Raw genomic sequence first — 27028 nt, forward strand, 5'->3', positions numbered from 1 at the left:
TGCTGGTCTAAAACCTCAGCAGGACTATGCTCGTAAAATGTTTAGTGTAGCATTAACACGTGGTAATGAACAATCAAAACCTTCATTGTAATCCACTGACATTATCAGGAGATGCTGGATAAGCATTAGGAAAAGGTGTTCATTTCATGCACTTTCTCTGATCTTTCTTTGTGCCCCTTTTCCCATTGTTCCCAGCTGCTGGCTCAACCTGGACCAGGGATTCATCTGGAGTTTCCTTGGCCCTGTCTGCGCCATTATCTGTGTGAGTGAGTGTGTTGTTCCCAACTGAAGAAGAAGCACCAGGCATGCTGGGTGCCCCTTATGCTTAAGGGGCATGTATTTTCTCAGTTGTATGAGTTGATTTTCCACCTGCTACCAATTCAATCCCCCATGCAGGGAGGTGGGAATTGTGTGCAATTTACAGCAGACACGGTGCATTATTTTAACTTGTGTTCTGCATGAGCTGTGTTATTCCTGCAGGTGAATCTAGTTATTTTTCTCCTGATCCTTTGGATTTTAAAAAGGAAACTTTCCTCACTCAACAGTGAAGTGTCAACCATCCAGAATATAAGGTAAGGTGAGGTAAATGGTATTTTCTGATCCCCTCTTTTCTCTACTTATGCCCCACTGGTCCTTTCTACATATCCACACACACATACACCCACAACTAAGTTTCAGGAACTAGCAAAGCCACTACCATCTCCCAGTGTCATGGTTAATGAGAAGCTGTATTAGCTGTAGTACAGGCTAAGCTTTGGTGACAAAAAGACCCTTAAAAAAGAGTGAAATAGAAGTTTATTTCATTTGCATGTCACAGTCTAGAGGTGAGCAGTCCAGGGCTAGCAGGGAAGCTTGACTCCACAAAGTAATCCAGAGACCTGAGTCCTTTCCATTTTGTTGTTCCACATTCCCCAGGATGTTTCTTGCCAGTATCCCATCCATGGAAAGAAGGGGCATGTTCCACATCTGCCCGTATCTCAAGGGCTAGACCTGGACCACACAGTGACACCTACCTTCAAGGCAGGCCAGAAAGAGGCAAGTTAGAGACTTCTAACTAGGTAGCCATGTGTCCTTGGTACAACTCAAAAAAAGGAAGCATCCAGCTCTAAAATGAAGAAGAGGAGAATGGGGGGGGAAACAGCAATTTCTGCCAAATAACACAAGATGCAATAGGTTTGGGAAGGATTTTGATTAAAATATATTTTGCATGATATTATTTCATGATATTTTGAACGATGAGGACTTTTTCATTTTGCAGCATTAGTTTTATGTGAACATGCAATTTGTTGTTGATTTCATTGTAATCACAAAAATAGTGCATTTGTTAAACATTTTTTAAAGGTTTTTAAAATATACTAAGTAAAATCTGGGGCGCCTGGGTGGCTCAGTGGGTTAAAGCCTCTGCCTTCGGCTCAGGTCATGATCTCAGGGTCCTGGGATCGAGCCCCACGTCGGGCTCTCTGCTGAGCAGGGAGCCTGTTTCCTCCTCTCTCTCTCTCTCTGCCTGCCTCTCTGCCTGCTTGTGATTTCTCTCTCTGTGTGTCAAATAAATAAAATCTTTAATATATATATATATATATATATATATATATATATATATATAAAGTAAAATCTGAAAGTGGTTAACTCCCCCCTTTCTTTGCTACTTCCACTTCTCAGGGAAGCCAGATGTAACAAACTGTATGATATGTACAATATTTTCCCCAGACCTTTTTCTGGGCTGTGAATTTTTGGTAGAACAGACGGGCATGCACCCAATAGCGTCACACTACACAAATTGCTCTCCAACTAGCTTTTCTCACTTATGTATTATTATATATTCTAATCAGGGATATATAGAGACATAAGTAAGATGACCTTATATCTGAGTCTGCCTGGGACAGTCAGGCCTGTTGTCCCATTGTAATTGTTAATTAGCACCACATCTGCCTCAAAAGCCTCCCTATCTATAAATGATATGATGAGAGAGATGAAGAGCATCCAGTTTTAGAATGCTTTATATATGTACTAATTTTGTTCTACATACTTTCCTAAATGCTTTTTCCTATGTTAAAATCCCACTTAGTCTTGGCAACAACCCTGAGAAATAAGGTTGTTATAAAGATGAGGGAACTGAGTTACAGAAAGCTCAAGAAACTTGCCCAAGGTCACAAGCCAGTTAGTTCTGCCTTGGGTTTAAACCCAGCCAGTCCAGCTCCAGAATCCTCACCATCGACGACTACATGATAGGGTATCCGTGGCCATTATTAGCTTTTTCACATCATTGTGTATGACGCTGCTCAGGATGCTGACACTGAAAGCGACAGCTCAGCTCTTCATCCTGGGCTGCACCTGGTTCCTGGGCATCCTGCAGGTGGGTCCAGCTGCCCACGTCATGGCTTACCTCTTCACCATCATCAACAGCCTGCAGGGCGTCTTCATCTTCCTGGTCTACTGCCTCCTCAGCCAGCAGGTAAACAATGACCCCTTTTGTTATTGTCATAAAGTTAAGAACTATTTGGAGGTATGTGCATTAAGGAACATTTAAATCTATGTTCTCTAAATTTTCATAGGAGCTCTGAGCCATATGTAAACACTCTCCAATCTTCTCTACTCTAAGCTGTTCTTGATTGTAAGATACATCAATTTACTGACAGTTTTCAGAAAGTAAATAATTGCTACATCAAGGAAATATGTTTTTCTTCAGCTTTCCCACTTGTAATAGTCAGCTATTGCTGGGTAACAAACGACCTCAAAAAATCTCAGGAGCCAAAACACAGATATTTACTTTTCTCATACTCAAGTCTGAAGGTTGATTGAGGTTCAGCTGATCTTGTCTGGGTTCAGCTTGGCTTGCCCCCAGAACACAGATCATGTTCAGATCTGCTCCTTGTGACTCATCCTGAGGCTTGGCAGAAAGGGAGCAGCAACCTAGGCAATGTTCTTCTCATGACAATAGCTGAATCACAAGAAAACAAGCCCTACAAGGCAAGGCCATTTCAAGCCTTGTGGTCCTGCTTGGATCACTTCCACTGATACTCATCAGGAAAGTCATATGTCTAAACCCAAAGTCAAGGGAAAAGAAGCTTCCACCCACCATGAGGGTGTAATACTATGACAGAGGAGTGAGTAATTGAAATCCATAGTGAAATGAAATCCATAATCTGCCACACCACTTAAATACATGAATTTAAACACATTTCCATGTGACAGTATTTTCTCCAGACTAATATGTTTTAATAGCTCTATGATGGCATTACATAATAAGTTAACTTTTCCAACATGTTATTATGCACATTTTCAAGCATCCAAAAAGTTAAAAAAATTATGCAGTGAACACATATATCCCAATCACTTCGATTACCTTTGTGCTATATTTATATTATCACATTGTCTATCCATATATCCATTCTTCTATCCACTCTCCACTGCTAAGTCCCCGATAAACACTATTCTATTTTCTGACTCAACTAATTTGACTATTATAGGGATCTCATATATGTGGAATCAGACAGGGTTTGTCCTTTTGTGCCTGGCTTCTCTCACTCAGCATGATGTCTTCAAGGTTCATCCATGTTGTAGACTGTGTCAGAATTTCCTTCCTTTCTAAGTCTCCATAAATAATATTCCTTTTTACATATATACCCCATGTTGTAGGGAAAGGTTTTTTTAATAATGTCTTTATTCTCTTCCTGACTCACTGGTTTTTCTCTTCACCAATGTTAACAAAAATGATTCCAGTATTTTCTTTGATCTTCCAGGTCCGAAAGTGGTTTGGAGAGATCACGAAATCTAAATCTGAGTCTGAGGCTTATACACTTTCCACCAAGTTTGGCGCTGACTCAAAACCCAGTGAAGTAAGAGGGCTTGTGACTTACTCTAATGCTTCTCCCCACAACACCCCAAATCCCCTCTCCCTGTCTTAGTATGAGCTCCCTTACCCAGAGGGAATGGCAAAGAGCTCTTCCTGATGATCTGACTTGCATTCCCCATTCTCACTGTATTGTTCCTCAGTGACTCTTCCCTGATTACTGATAGTGTTTAAGCTAGCTTGTGTATATATTTTTGTAATACAAAGAAACAGGGGAAGACATATCACCAGCACCACTACCATCTAAAGTAGAATCTTCTGTGGGGGAGACGTACAATCTCTGACATAGCACAGGGGTCATCATCCTCTGAAATCCTGCTATCCCGTAGAGAGGTGAATATAAGCCCAGTGGGGTTGGTAGATACCATAGAAAAGAGAGGGACCCCACCCCAGCTGTTTACATAATTATAAGGGAGGAGTACATGGAATAATGGAACCTTCCTGGGAAAGGAAATGGTCCTGTTAGAAAGAAGACCTCTGGGGCGCCTGGGTGGCTCAGTGGGTTAAGCCGCTGCCATCGGCTCAGGTCATGATCTTGGAGTCCTGGGATCAAGTCCCACATCGGGTCTCTGCTCAGCAGGGAGCCTGCTTCCTCCTGTCTCTCTGCCTGCCTCTCTGCCTGCTTGTAATCTCTCTCTGTCAAATAAATAAATAAAATCTTAAAAAAAAAAAAAAAGAAGACCTCTGTGGAACTCAATGGCTGGTATCCATCCATTCTTCCATTGATTTAACTTGGGCTCAATGCACTACCTTGTACCTCTCTACAGTGGTCCTTTATTTATCTTTTTGGAAAAATGAGAACATATCCTTCTTTAAGAAGGCATGCCCCTAGATGAGCAAGTTGGGCTCCAAAACTCATAATCCACAAAAATTTTCCAGTCTCATTTGTATACTCCCCTGTGTACACCCACTACATCTGCAAGCCAAGGAGTCTTAGAATGTGTTGTTTTTAAAATGAACAAAATTGAGAAATTTCCAACATATTGTCTTCTACTTTTCTTGAGCTAGTATGTGATATTCTCAGATACTGAGTCACTAAAAACTTATCTATCCCTATTTGGAGGACAGAAAGGAGAATTCATTCTAAATCTTTCAAAAAGGACCAAAAGGAAAACAGAACCAGGAATAAAAGGCTTAGGGCATGTCAAGCAATCAGAAAAAAAATTTATAAATATAAGGTTTAATCATTCCCAATAAGAGTAAAATTGTAAAAGGTGCTGGCTGTTGACTATGACCTTTGAAAGGCATCTCAGATAATCCAAAATAATTCCCAAACCTTGAAAGGCCAGTTGTGTAACCAGGCAATATTGTTTGTGGAAAAAGTCATGTTTGACTGGGCAGGGAGTTCTGTGAATGAACCATAAATAGTAGGAGGGGAATGATAGCTTTGGACTGTCTGCATACAATGACTCATTCCTCAACCAGGCCAAGAACCTCTACCTTCATGAGTTGCTGTAGGAGGTACTGATTTTCTTGTGGGACTTGGGGCTTTTAAACCAAGCTGTAACGTGTGGGTGGTAAAAACTATATTTGTTGAGTCCTACGATGCATCAAGATACTGTAGTAGGCAACGGACCTACAAAAGGAACAAGACCAACACAGTCTCTGCCTTCACGGGACTTTCTTCATAGACAAAAACCAACTTAAATTCTAGAGGAGGATACCGTGCCTGAAATTTAAAAAGAAGAATTCTTCATCTGGGATTTTTGAGAAGTCCTCCCATATAAGCTGCAGAAGTCCACACCTGACCTAGGATTCCAAAATGCTAGATCGTGTCATCCTTGAATGCTGGATGGAGCTTTTGTCACTAGGGACTTACTGACAAGCTCTGAACAAGCCATAATTTTTTTTATTTTGACCAGTTTTTGACCAGTCTGATCCAGTTCAGATGCCATGTTAACCCTCCAAATGACCCCAAGATCATTACCATCTAATTGTAAAAACAAAAAACACACCCACCAGCAACAGGACAGACCCCACTGTGCTCATTTAAGAGAAGAACAGAGGTGGCACTCTGATTCCTAGAAACCTCTTCCCCCTCCCTTGAAGCTCCCCACCCCGATCAGCTTGCTTACCAGTCTCTTAATTGCCCAAACCCTATAAAATCCTAACAATGACCTAACTGGGGAAAAGGTGCCTTTAGAACGTAAGCTCCCCCGCTGCTGTTCTCTGGCCATTGAATAAATCACCTGCTTGCCATCAAATACTGTTTTTGTTGTTTGGCTATTTGGTGAATGGTATTGAGTCGGCAAAGAACCTACCCCTTCGGTAACATTCTTCCAGTTCTGCCCTTTCTCTCTCTTTTGTTGGTGGTTGTGGTTTGTTTTGTTTCATCCTTACATCTACCTTTAATCTAAACACCTTCTGTGGGCGGATGTTTTTCCAGAGCAAGTGAAGAGAAAATATTCAGACTAGAACATTCAATTCCATGTGGAAAGTCACACCCTAGGATCTGATTGGCATGGTGAGGAATAAAGCTGAAGAAGTCAAGGGAAATCATTATGGAAGTCATCCTTGGAGCGGAAAGGTTTAGCCTTTACTTCCTGAAATGTTGGGCTCTCAATTAATGTGTGTTTCATTGGATTTCTCTTCACTATCATGTGTTCAGCCAGTTCCTATCCCTGGATGCCCAAATAATGGGCAAATACTCCCTTGATGTTTTGTACACAAGGAGGCCCCTTCCAACGCCTTTCCTCGCATTCTTACACTCACTCATCCTGACCTTGCTCTTTAAACTGATCCAGTCCTGGGCGCCTGGGTGGCTCAGTGATTAAAGCCTCTGCCTTCGGCTCAGGTCATGATCCCAGGGTCCTGGGATCGAGTCCTGCATCGGGCTCTCTGCTCGGCCGGGAGCCTGCCTCCTCCTCTCTCTCTCTCTCTCTCTGCCTGCCTCTCTGCCTACTTGTTATCTGTCTGTGAAATAAACAAATAAAAATCTAAAAAATAATAATAATAAATAAAAAATAAACTCATCCGGTCCTTCAGACCATCAGTTTCACCTAAACTATCAGATTTATCTCCTTTCTTATACAGGCCAAATCTCATGATCAACCATGTCAAATGATTTTCTCCCATAGTTTCAACACCTTGCTCCCTCATTCTGATTCCATAACTACCTGGAAACACCTCAATCCAGAAACAATCCAACAATGGCAGGACTGCAGATTGTCTGCTCAGCAGTCTCCACCAAACATATGCTCCTTATTAACAGAACCATCATTGTTTGCAGACTTGGGACAGCAATATGCTTGGACACGGGGGCCAGATGAGATTGGTTAAGCCCGATTATTCTCAGCTAGAAGTGATTCCCCCCACTAGGGACATCTGACAATGTCTAGAGACATTTTTTGTTGTCACGACTAGAGAAAGGTGGGGAAGGCTACTAGCATCTATATAGTAAAGGCCAGGGATGATGCTAAACATCCTACAAGGCACAAGACAGCCCCTACACACACAACAAAGGATTATCAATCCCTAAACTAAAGGGTTTACTAAAGTAGTGCTGAGGTCGAGAAACCCTAGCCCAAACTAACCACAGAGACTCTCTTCCTGTTTCCTAGAAATTGTTGTAGGATGGGTGCATTTGGACCAACTCTAGATAATGAGATATAAGAAATACCTACTGGAAAATACTTTTTCTCCTTGATAAAAACAAAAACAAATCAAGTAGAGCCTGCTCATGACTTCCTGTTTGGGGCTGCTACACAATAATATGCTTGGAGAGAAGGTACCATGTAAATACTGAGGATGGAAGAGTGAAAAGATGAAAATAATCTGGGCTTTTTTTTTTTAAATAATCTGGGCTTTTATGACATTATTGAGCTGCTGAATCAAACCTTGGACTTTCTCCTCCTATCTGAGACAAATAAGTCCTTATTTTTAAGCCCCTTTGGGTCAGGTAATGGTACTTGCAGTCCAAAGCATCCTTCTTTATGAACAAACCACATCTCTTAACCACTTCTCCATCAGGGCAGTGAGATCCCAGACTCACTCATCTTGGAGTTATTATAAATACATGCTTTCTGATCTAAACAAGACTTTCCATGCTACCTGGAACTTGCTGTTCTTATCCCTAGTCAACTTCCCCTCGTGGAAGGTTACAGTTTTTCACTTCCTCCCTCAATCCTCATCACCTTTCCCTTTATGTGAGGCAGAAGACCTTGTCTCTTACTTCACAGAGATAATAAACACCAGCTGATGGAAACTACCTCAGCTTCCTAATATTCTTTACAAATATCCACATACATACCCACCCTTGCTTCCTTTCCTCGTCAATGCCCATACTCCTCTCTTCCATTCTTCTATGACAGCAAAGGAGTCTCTCCTCTTGTTTAAGGTTAATCCTTCCATCTATACTTTGCTCATCCCCTCCTGCCTGTTTGGGGACATTTCGCCACTGGTACCTCCTCTCTCTGTCTTGAGTCTTCCCCTTCTCTGATGTCCTCTCTCCTGGTCCTCCCAGTGGTATTTAAATATGCTAAAAAGAGATCAGGGAACTTTTTCTGCAAAAGGCCAGATAACAGATATCTTTGACTTTTCAGAGTATATATGTGTGTGAGTGCCCCTTAGAAATATAACAACCATTTCTAGCTCACTGGCCATACAAAAACAGGCTGCACTCAGGATTTGATGCCACCCCCCAACCAAGCTATAGTTTGTTGGCTCCTGTACTAAAGAAAGAGAAACAATAGATATTTCTCAAATGGCCACTTGTACATTTCTCAATTCCTCTCTACCCCCTACACTAACATATCTACTTCTTTGAAGCAAAAGTCTTCTGGGACCAATGACAGCTGGGTAAGAATGAGGGTCGTATCTCTGGGGGGTCCACAAAGGAAAATCTGGGGTTGAAATGTCTCCGCCATGCACCAGGTGGAAAGTCCCAAGATAAGCTGAAGAGTTCTCTAGGCTGAAGATCAGACACCAATCATTCCAGGAAGAGTCTGGCACACAGGGGTACATGGACCTCCTGGGATAGACCAGCAGCAATCCCGTGTGTGTGTGTGTGTGTGTGTGTGTGTGTGTGTGTGTGTGTGTGTCTCCCCATGTGTGAGTGATCCCTCTTGTCTCCAAGAGGAATCCTTCTCCCAAATCTAGAAGGGAGCAAGGAGGTGCCAAGGAGATGGAGAATCCATCTCCTTCCATCACTTGGGAAGCCGCCCCTGCTTAGAGTTCTCAACCCCCAGGTCTGAGCCCCAAGAAGAAATGACAACATTGAAGGGTTTTAGCAAGTGGGAAAAGGATGGACCAATGTAACTGACACCCATCAAACAGAGCTGCTGGAGTAGGTAGACAACTTAAAACAAGAATAATTCCAATAAGAATTGAACACAATAAGATAAGAACGTAAGGAGATTTGAGTACAGCACCAAAACGCTTTATGGAACTAAATAAAAATGGTATAATTAAAAAGGGAAATTTTTCTGGATGAATTAAAGAAGAGTGTGGTCACTGTCAGGAGCCTCATTAGTGGCTTAGAAGACCACATTTGCTTCTCTCGAAGCAAATAGCAAAATGCCAAAAGATGAAAATTAGGAAGGAAAAAAAAAGTTTGTCTGAGAGTCCCAGGAGATCTGACATGAGAATAATTGGGGGTTGGGAAGAGTAGGAGGCAGGCATTCTAGTTCCTTCTACCCAAAAAATCCTCCCTGCTGCAATTACCTCTCTTTCTCCCTTTCTCTTTCTCTCTCTCTCCCTCTCCCTCTCCCTTTCTCTTCACAGTCAAAATTCTAGAAAAGTTGTTTATGCTCTGCTGTCCCCACTTCCTCCCACCCCCTCACTGCTCAGCTACTATGGTCTCATTTCTGGCTCCAAAACACCCAGGAATGGCTCACCGTCCCAAATGCGTCCTCAGTGTTAAGGGTGGAGGTTTCTCAATCTCTTCTAACTTGACATTTGGGTCACAGTTGACTCCACTTGTCCTCTTTATCTTATAATCAAGTATTTTTTTCCAGGTTTTTTTTTCTAGGTATTTTTTTCCAGATTTATTGGCACCTCCTTGCTTCCCAATCTCCTCGCTCCCCATTTTAATTAACAGATAAAAGTTGTACAATATGATGATTTGATCTGCATATGCATGATCCCCTTTTCTTCTGGAAGCTTTCTCTTCTTTTGGTTTTCCTGGGATTGCATTATCCTATAAGGGTGGTCAACTCATCCCAGTCTGCCCAGCACTTGCCATCTTTAACACTGAGAGTCCCATGTCCCAGGAACCCCTCCATCCCAGGCAAACCAGAACCACATCACAAGCCTGTCCTCTCCTGTTCCAGAGTGTCTCAATTTGGGTTCCCCCAAGAGCAAACACTGAGACAAGGATTCAAGTGTAAGTAGTTTATTTTGGAGATAACCCCAGGAAACACCAGCAGGAGGGTGAAGAAGTGAGTCAGGGAAAGAAAGGCAGCCAGTACAAGATGTGTTCAAAGATTTGTTACTGAGCAGGCTACCATAGTAGGCAATGAAAGTTCAATCCTGGGGGGGGCCTCTGGGTAAGCACAGGGGATACACCTTAAACTCATCTCATCTGAGGGGTGAGGTAGCTGGGGGATGTGTACACAGAGTCCAGGCTGTGGTTGAGAGCTCTTCCAGAAAGCATTTTCCTGCTGGTACTTCTCACTTGCCATGTGCCAGACCAGGAGGACTCTGGTGGCAAATGCTGGCCATTAGAAGTTGCTGAAAATGTGAGGATCAAGGATCTAAGTATGCCATGACCACCACATCTGCTGTACACAAGATTCCATTCTTGAACTTCAGCAAGAGTTCACGAACCACCTAAGTCTAAACGCCTTCAGGAGTACCCGGCCAGCTTAGTCGGCATAGCACGTGACTCCGGATCCCAGAGCTGTGGCTTTGAACCCCACACTGGGTATAGAGATGACTTAAAAATAAAAAAAATCAGGGCACCTGGGTAGCTCAGTGGGTTAAGGCCTCTGCCTTCGGCTCAGGTCATGATCTCAGGGTCCTGGGATCAAGCCCCGCATCGGGCTCTCTGCTCAGCGGGGAGCCTACTTCCCCCTCTCTCTCTGCCTGCCTCTCTGCCTACTTGTGATCTCTATCTCTGTCAAATAAATAAAAATAAAATCTTTTAAAAAATTAAAAATTTTAAAACTTAATAAATAAATAAATGTATGGGGGTGCCTGGATGACTCAGTAGGTTAACTATCTGAACCTTCATTTCAGCTCAGGTCAGGAACGCAAGGTCCTGGGATTGAGCCCTGTGTTGGGCTCCAAGTTAAACAGGGAGTCAGCTTGAGGTCTCTCTCACTCCCTCCACCCCGTCCCCCTGCTTGCTTGTATACTTTCTCTCTGTCTCTCTAAATAAATAAATCTTTTTTAAAAAATTTAAATAAGTAGGGACACCTGAGTGGTTCAGTCGTTAAGCATCTGCCTTTGGCTCAGATCACGATCCCAGGGTTCTGGGATTGAGTCGGGCAGCAGGTTCCTTGCTCAGCGGAGAGCCTGCTTCCGTCTCTGCCTGCTATTCTCCCTGATTGTGTTCGCTCTCTTGTTCTCTCTCTCTCTCTCTCTTTGACGTATAAATAAATAAAATCTTTTTTAAATTATTAAATAAATAAATGTGTTCATAAGCATTTTTTCTCCTTCAGTTCTAGGTAATAATAACTCCATCTTTCCTGTTGATTAAGTTGAAAACTTTGGGGTAATTCTCTTTTTTTTTTTAACATTTTTATTTATTTGACAGACAGAGATCACAGGTAGGCAGAGAGAGGGGAAGGGAAGCAGGCTCCCTGCTAAGCAGAGAGCCTGATGCAGGGCTCCATCCCAGAACCCTGGGATCGTGACCTGAGCTGAAAGGCAGAGGCTTTAACCCCTGAGCCACCCAGGCGCCCCTGGGGTAATTCTTTTTTCCTCTCTTTCACACCCCGTTATCTGATCCATCCACAAACCCCATTAGCTTTATCTTCAAATAGATTAAATTTCTTCCTAGCTGGTCCCTTTCCTCTCTCACCTGCATTATCATAATAGTCCCAGGAGAGCCACACAGATTATTATCAGTAGACCCAGAACTCCATTCCTAGTCTCCTACCTCAGCCCAGGATGTCTGTTCCACCACACCACACTTGTCTCTTCCCATAAGTGCCAGCCAAGATAAGAGCTACAAGATTGGAGTCTCAGGAATAATTCAGGTTTACAGACAGTCCCTTGAATGGTGGCAGATGGTGCAGAAAGAGATCAAGTATTGTAGGCACAGACTGAGTCCATATAACAGCTCTGCATGTATTCACTAAATGATAATGGGCAAGCCTCAGTTTCCCCAGCTATAAAATGGGGTTGGTAATTGTTCCAACCTCACAGAGTCATTGTGAAGATTCAGTGGGAGCTGTTGTGTCTATCTAGCACACCATACATGCTTGATAAACTGTGGTTTTTGTTATTTTTATCTACCAAGAATGCCCAACCTTTGCTCTCCTGGACCCAAAGTGGTAAAGGGGACCTCCTTCATACATATCTCTCTACCCAAAATTAGACAATCATGAGAGATGTGGAAGGAAGATAGGTTTGAGCCAGCTCCACTGTGGAACGCCCCCAGCATGACTCAAAGATGTGACCACAGCCCCATTTCCCCATTTCTCAACACACTGGGGGAAGATGAAATTTCCTCTTCTGAGATACAGAAACTTCCCCTGACCCAGATAAACAGTCACTTGGACCAATAGCCCCCTTGGGTAGAGGGTTTAGAACAGGATGCCCACCCACTCTGCAGTCTGTAGTCTACTTGAGGGGGCTAGTTTCAGTACTGGTGAGTTGGGGCAGGTGTGGAGGTGGGAGGAGACAAGTAGAGATGGAACAGGAAATGAGGTGAACGCTAACCTCCCCCCACCACCCCTCTGCTCAGAACCTCCTTGCCATGATCACCGGCTCTCAGTCAATGCAAGAATTCTTCTAGTCATCAAGGATAGTTGTTGATCAATAAATTGATCAGTTTGGAGAATGTCAATCTACCTTTGGATACAACTCTGGGATTGTCTAAAGGGATTTCCATGTCGACTTCTGTTCAGCTGCAGGATAGTACCAGCCCCCTAGGGGGTGCTTCTTATTATCATAATCACTGGAGGAGCACCAGTCAACTAGTGGGTATTAAAGGCTGAACTGCATCTCCCCCAAAATTCATGTGTTGAAGTCCTAACCCCAGTACGTCAAGAATATGACTGTATTTTGATGTAGGGTCTTTGAAGAGGTAATTAATGAAAATGAAGCCATTACAATGGGCCCTAATCTGATATGACCTTCCATAAAAGGAAGACATTAGGACACAGATACAGACAAGGGGAAGTCCATGTGAAGACATGGGGAGAAGAGGGTCATCTAGAAGTCAAGGAGAGATGCCTCACCAGAAACCAAGCTCTTCAACACCTTGATCTCAGACATCAGCCTCCAGAACAGTGAGATAATAAATTTCTCTCATTTAAGCCAGTCTGTGGTGCTTTATTATGAAAGTCCCAGAAAACCAACACAGTGGCCAAGGACCACACTGTGAGCTGACATTTTGAGTTCTAACATTGCAAGAGCTGATAGCCCAGCAAGGTCTGCTCAGAAGTAAAGTGAATTACTTCCTCAAAGATCTTTACAAAGGACAAACAGCCTAAAGGCACAGGAGGGTAGATAGCTCTGCTGCAGTCCTGGGAATCTGACCACACATTGGGTGCAGTCCTGCCTTTCAGCTGGTCTGCCTTTCTAGAAGTTTCATAGGACACATCTTGGCAGAGGCCTGATTCTGCCACATAGGTTGGGCAAACCGCACCTGAGACCTTGAGAAAGTTGCCTGTCAAGAATAATTTTTCCCCACCTGCTTCCCAGAAGCTGCTCCACATCAGACAGGCTCTCCTACTGGGAGCCCTGTCCAGGCACACCACGGTCCAGAAGAGTCAGGGAGTTTTCAGCTCCAACTCAGTCATTGTCAGACCCAGAGCCCCCAGGCCAGCACTGCTTCCTAAGAGCCATGATCAGGGACTTGGTGAGTTTCCTCAGACCCCAGAACTTGGAGACAATCTCTAAGACCTCGTCCCTCTCCAGTAAACTACCTGCTACAGACTGCATTATGGGCCCTCACCCAATACATTTGCCAAATCTGAACCCACAGTGTGATGGGCCTTTGGGAGGTGATTAGGGGCATGGGGGTAGAATTCTTGTGCCCTTATAACAGGGACCCTAGAGAACTCTCACCTCTTCCAGCATAAGAGAACACGGCAAGAGGATGGCCATCTATGAGTCAGAAAATGGACCCTCGTTACACACTATACCTTGATCTTGGACATCCCAGCTTCCAGAATTTCAATAAATAAATCTCTGTTGTTTATAAGCCACCCAGTTTAGTTTTTTGGTGCAGCAGCCTGACGAACTAAGACACCATCCTCCTGAAGAAGCCCACTGGACATCAGGGTGGTCCAGTCAGTTAAGTGTCTGCCTTCAGTTCAAGTCGTGATCCCAGGGTCCTGGGATCAAGCCCCGTGTGGGGCTCCCTGCTCAGCAGGGGAGTCTATTTCTCCCTCTGCCTCTGCCGCTGCTTGTGTGCACTCTCTCTTGCTCACTGTCTCTCCCAAATAAATAAATATTAGAAACAAAAAAGAACAAGCCCTCAAATCCTCACCGTAGAAATGCTCTCACTTGCACCCAAGAGGGCTCGTAATATCCAAGCTCCTGGTTCCGTCTTAGCTATATCCATGTCGGCTCATGGAAAGGCAGGCCTCCGTGGAAGGGCAGAAGGTTCTCACCCCCAAAAGCCAAGGAGCACTGGATAAAGAGTCACACCCACCCTCAGCTGTGAGGTTCAACAGGAACATTTCCGCTCACAGATCCAATACGTAGTCTTGTCACAAGAGAGGTCGTTCCAGGTGCCACCTTTGTTCATGCTGGCACAGTCCTCATCAAAGAGGTTGTTGGGTTCCTCTGGGTCCCAAAAGCTGGAGGGAGGAAAAGTGGGCATGGGGAGGGATGAATAGGTGGAGCTCAGGGGGGTTTTCAGAGCATTATATGTGATACTGTGACAGTGGATACATGATGTCACATATTTGTCAAAACCAGTAGAATGAAGGGGGGAAAAAAACAGTAAAATGCACAGCACTTAGAGTAAACCCTAATGTAAACGATGGACTTTAGTTCATAATAATGTATCCATATTGGTTCATCACTTGTAACAAATGTGCCACACAAAATGCGAGGGGTTAATAATAGAGGAGACTGTGTGCAGGAGAGAAGGAACATAGGAAACATTTCTCTGTACCTTCTGCTCAAATCTTCTGTAAAAAACAAAGTCTATTAATTAAAGAAAGAATATGGTGGGGGCGTGGAGAGGAGGAAAGGCCTTCATGGTTCACGTCTCTTCCATCCTAATCATCTCTTCAGCTTTTCAGAATTACCTGAAGCTACCACATGATCCCCTTCACCCCAGCTTGTCTGCCTTAACTCAGCCCCACCTCCCGCTAGCAGGGGTTAATCTGCTCCTGAATCCCTTTCCTGCATCTGATCAGTTTCTGCCTCTTACAAAGAACCCTTCCTTCGCCCCTGCAATCCTCCCAACCTTCCAGGTATTGTAGTGTCTTGGATCACATTCCCTTAAAGCAGAGCCTGATTTGGTGATTTAGGTGCATGGGATTTATTAAGGGATGCTCTCAGGAGAGGACTGGGAGAAGTAGGATGAGGCAGGAGGAGGCGTTGAGCTGGGATGTGGGTTCAGTCTGATCTCGCCCCAGCCTGATCCAACAGGGAGCTCGGGAATATGAATAGCACCACCGAGTTATCCCAGTGTGTGACAAGGGATCCAGGCTTCTCTCAGCCACTCATTGGCTATGGGCTGACCCCACTGGGAGTGGAGTAACCTTCTAGCTGAGCAGGCCCCCATTCCCCTGAGGACAACTCTCTAGAGAGCATAACCCTGAACCTTTAGCAGTAAGTGCCCCTTGCTGGGGGAGGGCTGCACCAGCCCATACCAGGAGTCTGAGCTGAGCACCCACAGCATCACACTTTGCCTTCTCTATTCACAGAGCTGTGCCTTCCTCCAGGAATTTTGTTTGTTTGTTTGTTTGTTTGTTTGTTTGTTTGAAAACTTATTTATTTATTTCAGAAGGAGAGAGAGAGAGAGCATGAGCAGGAGAGGCAGAGGAAGAGGGAGAGACAATCTCAAGCAGATTTCAAACTGAGTGTGGAATCAGACAGGGGGTTCAGTCTCACAACCCTGAGATCATGACCTGAGCTGAAGCCAAGAGTCAGATGTTTAACCAATTGTGCCACCTAGGTGCCCCATTCTTCCAGGAATCTTTAATAAAAAATGAGATTCCCGGGACGCCTGGGTGGCTCAGTTGGTTGGACGACTGCCTTCGGCTCAGGTCATGATCCCGGAGTCCCGGGATCGAGTCCCACATTGGGCTCTCAGCTCCATGGGGAGTCTGCTTCTCCCTCTGACCTTCTCCTAGCTCATGCTCTCTCTCACTGTCTCTCTCTCAAATAAATAAATAAAATCTTTAAAAAAAAAATGAGATTCCCATCAGGACACCAATATCTCTAATATATAAAGAGTCCTTAGAAATCAATAAGGAAAAAAATCCCAATATAGGGAAGCCTGGGTGACTCAGTCAGTTAAATGTCTGCCTTTGGCTCCAGTCATGATCCCAGAGTCCTGGGACTGAGCCCTGTGTCAGGCTCCCTGCTCAGTGGGGAGCCCACTTCTCCCTCTGCCTGCCACTCCCCTTGCTTGTGTGCAGTCTCTCTCTCTCTCTCTGGCAAATAAATAAATAAAATCTTTTTAAAATTCCCAATATAAAAATATGCCAATGATATGAATAAACATGTACAGAAAAGTTAATATCTGTGGCTATTAAATGTATGAGAAGATACCCCATCTCAGGCATTATAAGAGAAATGCAAATTAATACTATATTGTGATTCCATTTTCACCTATAATTAAGCTATCAAAAATTATAAAAGCTTGACGAACTCTTGAAGAAGAAAAGCATAGTGAAGCCAGTGAAAGAATAAATTGGTATAACCACGGGGCGCCTGGGTGGCTCAGTGGGTTAAAGCCTCTGCCTTCGGCTCAGGTCATGATCCCAGGGTCCTGGGATCGAGCCCCGCGTCGGGCTCTCTGCTCTGCGGGGAGCCTGCTTCCTCCCCTCTCTCTCTGCCTGCCTCTCTGCCTGCTTGTGATCTCTCTCACTCTGTCAAATTAAAAAAAAAAAATTTTTTTTTAATTTAAAAAAAATTGGTATAACCACTATGAGGGGCAGTTTATTAACATTTACTTAAAATACAAATATATACACTCCTTGAAAAAGTATAATGGCTAAGAATATAGACTTTAAAGCTACGTTGGTTGGCACTGCCACCTGCTAGCTCTCTGACCTGAGGTAGGTTGGTTAACCTCTCTGTGCCTCAGTCTCCTCATCCTGAAAATGGATAATGATAAGAAAATGGAAAATGACAAGAAATAAGATAAAATAAAATGGAGTTGATAACAGTACTTTCCTTACAGGATTATTAAAAAGATTAAACAAATGGGCTAATGTATGTTAAGTCTAGAGAGTCAGAGACAGACACAGAGATCCTGCTCATCCTCTTGGCATATCAGAAACTTCCTCTTCCTCCTGCCCTATCACCACCCTTCCTTTGTTTTTTTCCCCCTTACCCACTGACCTGGGGACCTGATGTATTTGAGCAGTTGTGCCAAAAGGAGATGTTGCAATGGAGGAAAATTTAAAAGGTACAAGGACCAGAAGCCCTATCTGCAAAAAAGCACCCTTCGGCCGCCTCTATCCGCCCTCGCCTGGGATTCTAGAGAATCTTCTGGCTCTAACTGCACAAAGACCCACAGGGAGCAGAGACCCCAAGAACCCTCAATACTTGCCTCAGAGTGACAGGTGACCCATCCAGCCACTTCCAGTCCCCTTCATGGTCCCTGTCATTCAGCCCCAGCCAGTATACCCGTGGAGAGCCATGAGCCTTAGCCACAAAGTTCTGCAAGTACAAACTCCATTCAGCCATCAATTTAATTACATCAAATATAAGTAGTCTAAAAACACCAATGAAGAGCTAGAAATTGTCAGACTGGATTTAAAAAACAAGATCCAACTATATTCTGTCTACAAGAAATCCACTTGAAAATAATGACACAGATAAAATAAAATGATGGGGAAAGATAAACCATGCAAACATCTGCGCTCAAATCCCAGCTCTGACACTCGCTAGTGGTAAGTGACCACAGGCGAGTTTCTCAAATGTACTGTGCCTCAGTTTCCTTGTCTGTAAAGTACAAATAATATGTACTATGTACAAAGCATTTTGCTATCTAACCATGGTAGCCTCAAATCATTGCAATTGCTTACAAAATGCCAATTCTCCTCCACAGGTGGAACTATTTCCCTACCACCTAAAAGTATAGGAGGACCCATGTGACTTGCTTTGTGAGTACAAGTAAGTGGAAGCTTTCAGAGTTGCCTCTTCCATTTTCATCATTGAGCTATGGGGACTGTCTGTTACTTTAGCATAACATAACCTCTCCTGACTCACACACTAACCTACAGGGTTGTAACTATGTTAATGTAAGATATAAGATGTTTGGAATAGAGCCTGGAGAATAGAAAGTGCTAAGAGATAGCCATTATTATATCTCCAGGTTAGAGAAAAAACTGAGACTCAGCATAAGAAACACAAACAGGATTTAAACTCAAGTAGGGCATGTCCTCACAACCTTGTTATTAAAAAAAGTCTTAGTGGCTCAAAAGCAATTCCAATTTCTCTCCATCCAGACCAGGGAAGGATATGTGAATCCCACTGATTCTCAAGGGCTTAGAATGGATAGATCACCTGTTCAGCAAAGCTACTGATGATGACCAAGTGAGAATAATTCTCCTGGCAGAACTTCCGGGCTTCATCCCATGACTTGGTGGTTGGGGAGAAGTAGTAACACTTTCCCTCAAAAGGGACCCAACCCTCTGGGCAGGTGACCCTGGTACAATCTGGAGACAGAACAGAATGCTGTCAGAATGGCCCCAGAGCCAGGGTCATGTACATGGTGTGCCATATAGAGTTGTGCAGGCTGTGTACTGCTCAACTCCAAGTAGCACCATTCAGATAGACTGCAGTGTGAATCACCCCCATGGATTTGTGCAATGTGCCAGCTCTGTCATGCCCCCCATCTCAGGGCAGTTCCCCAAGTCCCACTCACCTAATAACCCCCGAAGTTCTCGGAGGGACTGGTTGGTGTTAGTTCTTATGTGGTCAATGTCTTTCTTCAGGCCAGCTATCCCTGCCATGCCAGTCACTGTTAGCAGAGATAGGCTGGAAGGTTAGAAACCCAAATCCCCATCTACCCACCCACCCACCAATGACTGCAAACACACAAGACAGAAGCAAGATTGGTGCTCCCCACTGCACCCTCTTTCTAGTAAGTGCTGCTAGAACTCAAAATGACATGTGCAGTGCCTAGAGAGAGTCCTAGAGTGGCTCAGGGTCCTAGAGTGGTCCTAGATCAATGCCTAGGAGGCATTGATCTCTGGGAGTTGGGTTAGAGTGGAGATGGTGGACTTCCTGGAGGAGGTGGGTTTTGAAGGAAGATGGTGACTCAGTATCTGTGAACGGAAAAGGGAGGCTCCACAGGCAGGGGCTGCCTTGGAAGCCAAGGTACAGAGGCAAGTGTGTTGGGGAAGGCTGCTGTGGTAGAGATCAAGGTGAACTTCATGGAGCTAAAGCTCAAAATAGGGTGAGGTCTGATGTCCAGGTCCTTGAATGCTAAGCCAAGAGTTTCGTGTTGGACTCTGGGCAGTGAGAAGCCATCACTAGGTTTTGGGCAGAACAGTGGCTTGATCTGAGATATGCAGAGAAAGCATGCACATAGAATGGAACAATTTTCAGACTTCAACAAACATGGTGAAGGCCATGTCAACCCAGAAGACTTTGCTACAACTAATGTGTGTATTCTCCCTACTCCCACACAAACATGCCCTCTTCCAGCTTGACACTCTTCCCTCTTACTCACTGCCATTCCCATCCATCTCCAGGTCTAGTCACTTTTACCTCCTAAAACTTTCTGCTCCACCCACTTCTCTCCATCCTCATAGCCACAACTCTCATTCAAGCCACCATCACCTCTCACCTGTTCAACTGCACCATCCTCCTCCCTTGTACTTATGATGTTGCCTCCTACCACTGGGCCTTTGCATATACCTGAAACCCTCAACATCTCACTTGATTAATTTTTTCTCTTCTCTCACTCAACCATAGCACTCTTTCCCTAGAGAAGCCCTTATTGAACCTCCCAAAGATAAGGTCAAGATCCCAAATTATATTTTTTTAATAGAATGATTTTCCTTTGGACAATTCATTGAGATTTGAAATTTTATACTCATTTGAGTGATAATTTGGTAAATGGTTCTCAATACCTGACTGTGCTGTCCAACAGAAATAAAATATAAACCACACACATAATTTTAAATGTTCTAATGGCCATGTTTTTAAAGAGTCAAAAGAATCAGGCAAAATTAATTTGAATGTTATTTCTTTACTTATCCCAATATATCCAAAGTATAATTTCAATGAGTAATCAATATTAAAGATTCTTGTTATTAATATTGTTAAGATATCTTACATTTTTTTTGTAGCAAGTCTTTGACATTGGTGTGTATTTCACAATTACAGCACATCTCAGTTCAGAATGACTGCACTGCAAGAGCTCAATAGCCAGTGACTCAAGACTACTGGCCACTATATTGGATGGTGGAGGTCTAGACTCACATGCACAAACACACACACAAACACACACACACACACACACACACACACTCCACAAGAACAGGAAGTGTGCCTGAGGTGTTCACTACCCTACCTCTGCCCCAAAACCTAACACAAGTCTTGGCAAAGATGGGATTGGAAGTGGTCTTGGAGTTGGGTTTGAGGGCTCACATTGAGTGTTCAATATGCGTGGGATGAAGGGACAATTGGAACCACTTACCATTTGTTTGCCATGCCATCTGCTGAAAGGTTAATATCTTCAACTCTTCCACCAACTCCTGGTCTACGAGGAAGAATACATCTTGAGCTCAAGTCCTCCCATGACCAATGCTCAGTTTCTCCCCATGCCCCATCCTCTTCCTACTCACACTTAATCAGAGTCACAGCCAGACCAGTGCAGCCCAGGACCAGAGACACCACCACCAGCAGGCACAGGTACACCACCAGTCTCTCCTCCTGATAGCATCCAGGACAGCTGGACTTCTGACTGAGCTGGGACACTGGAGTTACTGGGGGACAAGGATGGGGACAAAGAGACCAGTATTAGTGCTTCAGAGAGTGAGGAAGAGACACTTGAGCCTCTCTCCAAAAGCAGAGAGACAGAGATCCATGGTCATGATTGTATCACCAGATGGGGTCAGCAAGAGAGGGTCAGGGGAAAAGAACCATGAAGAAGCCCAGAAGAGCACTTACTGTGCTCCGGGGCCACCTCTTCCCCAAATGTAGCCCCTCCCCATCTCCAAATGAAGCCACATCTCCATTCCTATCTCCACTTCCAAATCCAGCACCATCACCATAACCTCACACAACTACAACCTAACCTAGAACACTAAAGAGAACTTACTGTGTGCCAAGCAACCTGTCATATCCTTGTTATTTTATTGGATCCTCTCCCTTATGACACAGATGTAATTATTATTGCCAGTTTGCAAATAAGTAACCTGAGGGCTTGGAGAGGTCATGCATGACTTGGACCCAGTACTGCTTCAAACATTTATGATGCATTTCTTATACTCTTCTGCAGCCCCTGCCCAAGCTGCTCCCCATTCTAGGACCTTTGCATCAGAGGCAGAGAATGTTTCCCATACCTTATGCAAGTAGGAGGTGGGACCTAAAAATTATCAGCCAGGCACCCTGCATCCCTCAGGGTCTGGTCTAGACTCAGAGGGAGGAGCTTCTGAAAGGACACATTTCTCTGCCCCCAGGGTCTCCCTCTGTGGCTAGAGGTCTGACTCAAGCATACATGTGACCATGAGAGGGAAGATAGGGATCCACAGGGAGGGCATGAGGACTTACTAGCTAGGGATGGCTGGAACGGAGGATGCTCCAGATTGACACCTGGGAGAAGGGGGGAAAAAGGTTGATTCAAAGTTGCTGGGGGAAAAAAGCTGCTGAAAGACTCTGTCTTCCAAGATCAACACCTCCCTCATCCCATCTGATTTGTTCTCTAATCAGAATTGGGGAACTGGAGGGAAGACTTCCAGGTGTCTCCTCTCAGGCTTCTTAAAAGGTCTTCCCACAGCTCACCCAGTTGAGGAGATGTTTGGGGGACAGGGGTGAGGTCCAGGCCTAGAAGGGGTCAGAAAGACAATGGTTATACAGACCAGGGCTTCATCCAGGTAAGCCAAAAGACCCCAGCCCTAGATTCTCACCTTTGATCTTTGGGGACTTGCAGGGAAGTGGGGGGTTGTCCGTTTTATTTCCTGGGGGGAGGGGGAAGAATGGTTGCTCAGGCCCAGAGAAGGACAAAGCCAGCACTGGGTCTCCTGTACCCCCAGCCCCAGCTCACCTGCCCTGGGAGGCCTGGGTGGAGCCATTGAATCTGCAGAAGAGAAGTTCAGGATTAGAGCTGGTATGAGGGTTGGAAACAGATCAGAGGCAGGGATGGAACCAGGACTGGGATGAAATGGAAAGCTAGGGATAGGGTTGAGCATAAGAATGGAATTGAGGGTAGGGATGGGGACAGGGTTAAGACAGAGTGACCAACCATCCTGGATCACCCAGGACTTGCCCAGTTTTAAAACTGGAAGTCCCACATCCCAGGAAATCACTCAGTCCTGGGCAAATTGGGACAATTGTTTACCCTAAGTTAAAGACAGGTGAGTTTGGGCTAGTGTTGGAGTCAAGGCTGTGGTTGGGATAAGAATGGGGTTGAAGATGGGTTGGGGACAGTGATGGACACGGCAGTAGGGTTGTGAGTCAGGATGTGATGGAGATAAAGATTGGGACTGGAGTTGCATTGCACTGAGGTAGGGGGAAGAAGTTACAGTTAGGTTTTAGTTCTGCTGGAGTAGGGTGATGACTTTGGATTTGGAAATAAAGATGGGGTAGAGATTGGGCTGCAATTAGAGATGGGGAGGAGGCTAACTTTGGGGAAGGAGTACTACTGATGGTCAGATGGTGAAGTCATCTTGGTGGTGGGTTTAAGAACTGTACTGGTACCAAGTGGGACCCGGGAGACAGACAAACAGCCAAGTGAGTTCACCTCCTCCCTCCGTCTGAGCCCCATGGTGCCTAGGGACCTCCCAGGTTGGTCTGACTCTGGATTAAGAAGTGGAGGATGGGGCGCCTGGGTGGCTCAGTGGGTTAAGCCGCTGCCTTCGGCTCAGGTCATGATCTCGGGGTCCTGGGATCGAGTCCCACATCGGGATCTCTGCTCAGCGGGGAGCCTGCTTCCCTCTCTCTCTCTCTCTCTCTGCCTGCCTCTCCATCTGCTTGTGATCTCTCTGTCAAATAAATGAATAAAATCTTAAAAAAAAAAAAAAAGAAGTGGAGGATGCAGCACCCCACCCCACATGGAATGGCCCCTCTTCAAGGACACCAGCACAGCATAGTCAACCCTCAGAGGCCCTAGTGGGATTTGGCTCAGGGAAACCACAAAGCCTTCACTTTTTTTTTTTTTAAAGCCTTCATTTTTATACCCACTTAATCAGATTCTTGTTGAGTCCCGGGCCAGGCATGAAGCACCCAAGTCTAAGAACTAGGTCAATCTGGGCCCAGAACGTGAATGCAAGGATGCTGGGGAGCCACTGGCCCACTCACATTTTTATGAAACACCAGGTTTCATGTCTCAGGACCTTTACAACCCACCAGTTCTCTACTGGACATCTCTTCCTAACAAACTCCAACTCATACCTCAAGTCCCACTCCAATAGCCCCTCCTCTGAGGCCAATCCCCCCACCACTCAATTCCCCCTGGAGATTTCCCCATTCTCTTTGTCCCTCCCTTCTCAAACCTGCTTGCCTGAGGCTGTGCTCAGAACTGCCTCTCCCCTCAAACAGAGAGATCCTCAAGGTCAGCCGGAGACACATATACTCCCACCAACATAGTGCCTGGCATAAGCTGGGTACACAGGAGGCTCACTGTGTGTCCATAATGTCCAGCTAACATCCCCTGGGGACCCTGATTTCCCCAGGCTATGAAACACACATTCCTTCACCTGGCCTCAGAGAAGTCATCTTACCTGGCTTGGGAGGAAGGTCCTTGTAGGGTGGCGCCATATTCTCATAGTCATCACCATCATCCTCCTCCTCCTCTCTGGTCCCTTCCAGAGGAAAAGCAGGTGAGAGTCCAGCCCATTCCCTCCTCTGTCCCTCAGGCCCCCGTTTCCAGCCACAGGGTGGGGAATACTGTAATCTGGGTCCCAATCATCCCTGACCCCCAGCTCAAGCCTGGCCAGGGCCATACCTGGCAGGTACTGGCCCCCAGAGTTGGTATACATGTACATGGCTGCAGCTAATACAGGATCCTAAGAGGCAGAGCCAGGGCTGGACAGCTTCTGCCTCCTATGCCTCCTACTCAGGTGCCTGGGGCTTCTCTCAGTTCTCTTTTTCATCAAAAGTCAAGTACATGCAAATCCACCTTAAGGGGAACCACCCAAACCACACACACACACACACACACACACACACACACTCACACACCTTTTTCCCAGTTTGGATTCATGCACAGATGTGACAATGACAGCAACCCCTGCATTCGAGCACCAGGCCATGGGTGGAAAAGATGGATAAGCTCCTTCCTTCATAGAACTTTCCATCAAGACAAGACAGACACTGAACTAGCCTAAACATAGAAATAAACAAATACGGTTTGGTTTTTTATTTTATTTCCAGCAGTCACTAAGCATTGTTTAAAAATAAAATGGAGTAATGGGATAAGATAGGGGCCAATGTAGAGATATAAAGAAGATACAAAGAGGTCTCCTGGAAGTGACATTTGCAACAAAATGTTGACATGATAGGTGCTAAGTACTCCCACATTCCACAGTGAGGTCAGAGGACGCTGGCTCAGTTCTCTCTGACTGCGTAAGGACAGCAAGCACGTATTATCTCACAGTTTCTGTGGCTTGGAGTTCAAGAGTAGCTTGTCTGCGTGGTTCTGCCTCGGGATCTCTCATATGCAGTCAAGAGGCTCCCTGGGGCTGGGGTCTCTGACGGCTGGGCTCTGGCCGAAGAATCTGCTTCCAAGATGAAGTGCTCCCCAGAGGGCTGATTGAGCATCCCCCACAGTGTGGCAGAGGCCAAGATGGACGCCACTGAGCCCTTTTATGATTTAGCCACCCAAGTCACAAACTATATCCTCTACTATTCTTTTCACATGGACCAGCTCAGAGTCATGGCGGGAGACAGCACAAGGGTGTTAACAACAGGATGTAAGGATCACTGGGGGCTGGTCACCACTGTCAGATACACAGAACTTGCAAAGGCAAGTTTTTCACCCTGAGCTTGACATTGACTGGAAGTTATTTAAAAAGTGAAAATTAAAGACAAAAGTCTGTTCACCCCATGGGAAAAGCAAGGGATGAGGTTTTGACTCATATCTAAAACAGCAAGAAGCAAAAGCATGGACTTGCAGGGGAAAGTCTGCAAGGAGAGTGGCTGCTTCTTTGGGTTCAGCACGGATGTGGGAGTTTCCTGTGAGCCAAGTGAAGGCGGTAGAATAACCAGGCTGGAGCCATTTGGAGAACTATTCCCAAGAGGGAGTCTGCCTGTGCTTCTCCAGAGGACCGCCATCAGCCTTTGGGGCCAGCAGCCTTATGATCATGCATCAGTCCTCTCTTCTCTCATTCCATGACTCTGGCAAATTGAATTTTTAGAAGATGGCAGCAGGGGCACCTGGATGGCTCAGTCGTTAAGTGTCTGCCTTTGGCTCAGGTCATGATATCAGGGTCCTGGGATCAAGCCCCGCATCAGGCTCCTTACTCAGCGGGAAGCCTGCTTCTCCCTCTCCTACTCCACCTGCTTGTGTTCCCTCTCTCGCTGTGTCCTCTCTCAAATAAATAAATAAAACCTTTTTAAAAGAAAGAAGAAGAAGGCTGCAACAGTATCTCTTTGCGCTACATGTTCTTATGCAATGTGGCCTTGCCACTCCTTCAAGAAGTAGAGTCCAGGGACTACTGTCACTTGGGCAACCAACTCCTGATCTCAGCTCAGGTCTGTGATCTCACAGTTCTGAGTTCAGGTCCCACATTGGGCTCCATGTTGGGTGTACAACCTACTTTTAAAAAAAATTTTTTTAATTAAAAGAAGTGGAGGGGCGCCTGGGTGGCTCAGTGGGTTAAAGCCTCTGCCTTCAGCTCAGGTCATGATCCCGGGGTCCTGGGATCGAGCCCCACATCGGACTCTCTGCTCAGCAGGGAGCCTGCTTCCCTTCCTCTCTCTCTCTGCCTGCCTCTCTGCCTGCTTGTGATCTCTGTCAAATAAATAAAATCTTAAAAAAAAAAAAAAAGAAAAGAAAATGCATATGAAATTTAAAAAAAAAAAAAGAAGTGGAGTCCTGTTCTCCCTTCCTTGAATCTGGGATGATGTTAGTGATTCTCTTATAACCAACAGAATGTAGTGGAAGTGATAGCTGGCAGGCAGCCTCCACCTAGCTGTCAGAACACACACTCCTTGCCACCATGTTGTGAGGAAGCCCAAGCCACATCAAGGCAACCCACTCAACAGTCCTGGCTGAGGCCAAACTTCAAGTCATCCCAGCCTAGGTGCCAGGCATATAGTGAAGGCACCTCCTGATGTTTCCAGACCTCAGGACAGTAGAGTCACCTCCAGCCCACTGATTCTTCCCGTCTGAGGACCCGGAACATTGTGGAACAGAAATCAGCTCTCCTATAGAAACTGTGAGAATACTGAATGTAAGGACCTATTTAGCCAGAGCAACTCCATCTTGGTTAAAAGCCATTTTGTTGTTTGTGCAGTAAAACTTAAACTGACCCTGCCCCCCTCCCCCCAGAGAAACTTACTTTCCCCCCAGGAAAACCAGTAAAATATGGTCAGCTAGTTCCTAATAACAGAGCCCAGAATACAAGGCCAGGTCGGACAGGTCTTGATAACAGAGCCCAGAATACAAGGACCAGTCAGGCCAGGTGGAGACATCCAATCAATAAGAAACACACATACTTTTTCCCTAAGCACCAAAGAACATAAACCCCGCCATTTGGG

General features: G+C 45.2%; 2 protein-coding genes across 6 annotated transcripts in view; one reads left to right on the forward strand and one right to left on the reverse strand.

The window, feature by feature from the left end:
- The window catches only part of ADGRE3 (adhesion G protein-coupled receptor E3), a 46478-nt gene extending 39878 nt beyond the window's left edge, over window positions 1-6600 (forward strand). For 2 of the 4 annotated variants that reach the window (XM_047700031.1, XM_047700056.1), the window contains exons 12-15: window positions 196-262; window positions 481-572; window positions 2284-2452; window positions 3741-4298. In XM_047700031.1, the coding sequence (XP_047555987.1) occupies window positions 196-262; window positions 481-572; window positions 2284-2452; window positions 3741-3905 (493 nt within the window). In that variant the 3' untranslated portion in view covers window positions 3906-4298. Of the gene's footprint in view, window positions 1-195; window positions 263-480; window positions 573-2283; window positions 2453-3740; window positions 4300-6236 lie in introns of those variants that run through there. The other 2 variants (XM_047700039.1, XM_047700048.1) reach the window with 2 other exon arrangements.
- Window positions 6601-14403: 7803 nt separating this feature from the next.
- Window positions 14404-24365, reverse strand: CLEC17A (C-type lectin domain containing 17A). Of its 2 annotated transcripts, XM_047700269.1 has the most exons (12): window positions 24273-24365; window positions 24049-24129; window positions 22374-22406; window positions 22237-22287; window positions 22112-22153; window positions 21881-21922; window positions 20953-21093; window positions 20805-20867; window positions 19023-19118; window positions 18662-18813; window positions 17703-17812; window positions 14404-14766 (listed from the first exon to the last, which is right to left on the reverse strand). In XM_047700269.1, exons 1-12 carry the CDS (start codon window positions 24310-24312, stop codon window positions 14634-14636), a joined length of 984 nt encoding a protein of 327 aa, XP_047556225.1. In that variant the 5' UTR covers window positions 24313-24365; the 3' UTR covers window positions 14404-14633. The 2 variants fall into 2 exon arrangements, with proteins under 2 accessions (XP_047556225.1, XP_047556233.1); XM_047700277.1 differs by lacking the exon at window positions 22374-22406.
- Between the last annotated feature and the right edge of the window lie 2663 nt (window positions 24366-27028).

This window comes from Lutra lutra, chromosome 1 (assembly GCF_902655055.1).
Source record: "Lutra lutra chromosome 1, mLutLut1.2, whole genome shotgun sequence".
NCBI classification, from domain to species: Eukaryota; Metazoa; Chordata; class Mammalia; order Carnivora; family Mustelidae; genus Lutra; species Lutra lutra.